This window comes from Arachis hypogaea, chromosome 15, assembly GCF_003086295.3.
Source record: "Arachis hypogaea cultivar Tifrunner chromosome 15, arahy.Tifrunner.gnm2.J5K5, whole genome shotgun sequence".
Lineage (NCBI taxonomy): Eukaryota > Viridiplantae > Streptophyta > Magnoliopsida > Fabales > Fabaceae > Arachis > Arachis hypogaea.
Window position 1 is genome coordinate 139,548,459 of NC_092050.1, and position 2,500 is coordinate 139,550,958.

The 2,500-nt window shown below is 45.8% G+C and overlaps 1 protein-coding gene across 1 annotated transcript; it reads right to left on the reverse strand.

The window, feature by feature from the left end:
• Positions 1–290: 290 nt before the first annotated feature.
• LOC140179368 (uncharacterized) lies at positions 291–788 on the reverse strand. Its single transcript, XM_072218225.1, has one exon. The coding sequence runs from the start codon at positions 786–788 to the stop codon at positions 291–293; it is 498 nt and encodes a 165-aa protein (XP_072074326.1).
• Between the last annotated feature and the right edge of the window lie 1,712 nt (positions 789–2,500).

The following is a 2,500-nucleotide window of genomic DNA, read 5'->3' on the forward strand; positions in this document are numbered from 1 at the left end:
TCCAGGCGAAGAGATCGGAATTTTCTTGTAGGAGCTGTGTCAGTTTCTGCTTCAGCTCTTCCGTTAAATTGGCTCCTATGTTGTATTCTTTCTGACCTCTTGCCCGATCTGTACTTCTTTAGTCTTTCCTCCAGGCTATGGTCAAAACTCTTCTTTGACTTGGACTCCTCCGAGTTCAATGGTATTGTCTTCCTTGCCTTTTCCTCTTAGGTTCAGGCTTTCATTGTAACATTTTCTTGCTAGCTTCTGATCTCCTCTGATGGTGGTAATCCCTTCCAGTATCGGGAACTTCATACAAATATGGGGGTAGAAACCACTGCTCCAAGCCGATTTAGAGTTGTTCTGCCTATTAAGGCGTTATAGGCAGAAGCTACATCGACGACGATGAAGTCGACGCTTAAGGTCTTGGATTTCACCCCCTTTCCAAAAGTAGTGTGTAGAGAAATGAAGCCCAGTGGTTTAATGGGAGTGTCCCCTAACCCAAAGAGAGTGTCAGGGTAGGCTCTTAACTCCTTCTCGTCCAATCCCAGCTTGTCAAATGCTGGTTTGAACAGGATGTCCGCCGAGCTTCCTTGGTCCACCAAAGTTCTATGTAGATGAGCGTTTGCGAGAATCATAATGATTACTACTGGGTCATCTTGTCCAGGCACAATGCCTTGTCCATCTTCCTTGGTGAATGAGATAGTTGGGAGGTTGGGCCCTTCACTCCTGACTTGGTAGACTTCCTTCATATGCCTTTTTCGAGATGATTTGGTCAGCCCTCCTCCAGCAAACCCTCCTGATATCATATGAATGTGTCGCTCAGGGGTCTGAGGGGGAGGACTTCTCCGTCCATGACATTCGTCATCTCTTTTTCTTTTTCCATGATTGTCTGATCTTTCCATGAGATATCTATCCAGCCGACCTTCTCTGACTAGCTTTTCTATCACATTTTTAGGTCATAATAATCATTAGTAGAATGCCCATACAACTTGTGATACTCACAGTATTCATTACAACTTCCCCCCTTTTTGTTCTTGATGGGTCGCGCGGGAGGAAGCTTTTCAGTATGACAAATTTTCATGTACACGTCTACAAGGGAAACTCGTAGAGGAGTGTAAGAGTGATATCTTCTAGGCCTTTCATATCCGACTTCTTCCTTTTTCTTGGGCTCCTTCTCTTTTTCTTTTGATTGGTGGGGATGCCCCATCCGCCAACTCGGTTCTCGTAACCTGGCGTTTTTCTCCATATTTATGTACTTCTCGGCTCGTTCTTGCACATCACTTAAAGAATTCAAGTGTCTCTTCGAGATGGACTGGGAGAAGGGTCCTTCTCGGAGTCCATTGACTAGGCCCATTATCACTCCTTCAGTGGGTAAGTCCTGGATTTCCATGCACGCTTTGTTGAACCTTTCCATGTAGTCTCTCAGGAGTTCTCCGACCTCCTGTTTTACTACTAGTAGGTTAGGTGCATGCTTGACTTTGTCCTTTTGGATCGATAAGCGTGCAAGAAACTTGAACGAGAGGTCGTCAAAGTTGGTGACTGACCTGGGGAGAAGGCTATCGAACTATTTCATGGCCGCCTCAGTCAAGGTCGTCGAAAAGGCCTTGCAGCGAGTAGCGTCCGATGCATCGGCTAAGTACATCCGACTTTTAAAGTTACTGAGGTGATGTTTCGAGTCAGTCGTTCCGTCATACAGGTCCATATCAGGGTTTTTAAAGTTTCTGGGAACTTTAGCCCTCATGATGTCCTCAATAAATGGATCTTCTTCCCCTAATGGGGTGTCTTCTCGATCTCTGTGGAAATCCTTATTTCAGAGGTTGGATTCCAGCCTCGAAAGCTTTTCTTCAAGCTCTCTTTGTCGCTCGATCTCTCTCCTTAGGCTTCGTTCCGCCTCACGCTGTTGTTCCAACTCCTGTTCTAGTTGCTCGAGTCGACCTTGGTGACCATGCAATAGTCCCATTAGGTCAGTAGAGTGAGGCTGTCCATCTTTTCCGGGCTGATGAACTTCAGAGGAGATTCTTTTTTATCCCTGGGTATTGGAGGGACCTTCACCATGCTATCCCTCCATTCCTTGTAGGGATATTATTTCTCTATCATTGTTAATTGTGTCTTGATGCTCTTGCTCAGACTCTAATGCGGTGTTTCCGTCTTCATGTTGGTTGTCCGCCATCGCTGGTTGATCTTCCAAGTCTCTGGCAACGGCACCAATGTTCCAAGAGTTACTTAAAACCGGACTGATTGTTGGGCTTGTTTGTGAGGCCCAAGCACTAGAGGAGGGTGGTCTCCGACTTGGTATATGTCTGGGAGCCGCCGTCCGAATTGTGTATGTGAAAGAATGGGGGGTGGTACCTGCAAAGACACTCCAATGCCTAAGTTAGCAAGGGAATAAGCATGTTTAAAGTATTGGAACCTAGGTTTACCTGAGTGTATCAGTGTATTTATAGGTGCTAGACCAATAATCACCGCTGAAGTAGTTCCACTTTTGATGGTGGATAACCGTACCTTTATCTTAGGGTTG

What these genes read in the sequence shown, in the direction of transcription:
- LOC140179368 (XM_072218225.1), bottom strand. Translation starts at nt 788, where the DNA reads ATGATATCAGGAGGGTTTGCTGGAGGAGGGCTGACCAAATCATCTCGA.